Source organism: Cyprinodon variegatus, unplaced genomic scaffold, assembly GCF_000732505.1.
Source record: "Cyprinodon variegatus isolate N-32 unplaced genomic scaffold, C_variegatus-1.0 Scaffold57, whole genome shotgun sequence".
In the NCBI taxonomy this organism is placed as follows: Eukaryota; Metazoa; Chordata; class Actinopteri; order Cyprinodontiformes; family Cyprinodontidae; genus Cyprinodon; species Cyprinodon variegatus.
Genome location: NW_015150510.1, coordinates 583,228 through 584,513, shown reverse-complemented (window position 1 = coordinate 584,513; position 1,286 = coordinate 583,228). Strand labels below are relative to the sequence as shown.

General features: G+C 42.4%; 1 protein-coding gene across 2 annotated transcripts in view; it reads left to right on the top strand.

The window, feature by feature from the left end:
* The window catches only part of LOC107082592 (deoxyribodipyrimidine photo-lyase-like), a 12,085-nt gene that overhangs the window by 1,906 nt on the left and 8,893 nt on the right, over nt 1-1,286 (top strand). For both annotated transcript variants that reach the window (XM_015371360.1, XM_015371361.1), the window contains exon 4: nt 568-750. In XM_015371360.1, the coding sequence (XP_015226846.1) occupies nt 568-750 (183 nt within the window). The remainder of the gene's footprint in view (nt 1-567; nt 751-1,286) is intronic.

The following is a 1,286-nucleotide window of genomic DNA, read 5'->3' as shown; positions in this document are numbered from 1 at the left end:
AACCTGTTATTCTTTTAAACTTTGCTGCCTTTTGTTTTTACCTTAATGCAGATCAGGTCTGACTGAGGAATGCGTTCTCCCCTGGATGCCTCGTTAGAATTTCCTCATCTGTTGTATTCCAAACTGCTGCAGTGTCAGATTTTAAATTTATTACTAAACGGATTCCCATGATGCATGCATGTAAACTTCTAACAAAAAGCCGGGTGCATCGGTTTGAATTTACTGTTGGTTTTTCCTGGATTTTCATGCACTCCCACTAATATAGACGTAAACGTCACCTTAGGTTTGATACATAAGAGGCTCCAGCTTAAACCCTTTATGAAAACATTTGGACTGCATTCAAAACCAGGTCTGCACCAGGAAACAAACGACTGCATTCACACTTCGTCTGTTCTACGCCGTAAGCAACCATAGCAGAGTGTTTGTGATTTAGTAAAACCTGTTCAGTGTGAACACTCCTTTAGTTGTGCAGGAAGAGACTAGCCGTTGGAAGAGTTTAAATTAAAAGAAATGAAGCAGAAATAGTAGAAGAATTTTAAACCTTGCTACTTGTTCTTTATCCAACAGGCCTGCAAAAAGTTGAACATCCAGTTTCACCTGCTGCATGGGGCCCCAGGAGAAGTGCTCCCCGGCTTTGTGTCTGATCAGGGCTTTGGGGCCGTAGTGACGGACTTCTCTCCCCTCAGAGAGCCTCAGCAGTGGCTGAACGCGGTCAAAAAGAAGCTTTCTAAAGACATCCCCCTCATACAGGTAAAAAAAAAAATTTGTTTTCCGTAGAATAAATAACAGTGGCTAGCTTCCAGCCATGGCGTCCTGCATGAGCATGTGTCAGGGTATGCGGACAGGGGAGGGACAAGCAGACGACTCTGATTTACGTGTCAGAAACCAATCGTGTACAACGGACCGTCTTTTGTGATTGGTTGGGGTTACTGATTGATTTCTCACTGTAGCGGGGCCCATTGATTTTAGTTTCACTTCCAGACCTTCTATTTCACTGATTGCTAAGCGGCTGTGGGGAGACCTTTAAGCCACACGGTAAGAAATGCATCAGAAAAGATCCGCTACGGCACCTTTAATTGTCAGTTAACGGTTTATTAGATTAAAATTTGTTCCATCTGGTTAATTTCATAACGTCTGCTTAGAAGGAATTTATTTAAATGTAATATTACCAGTGTCCACTAGAGGGCACAGTTGTTCATTCTTAAAGGAATAGTACACCCAAAACATGATTAGCCTTCATTTTCTACTCACCCCCATGCTGAACAACACTCTGGAGTACTTTTTTG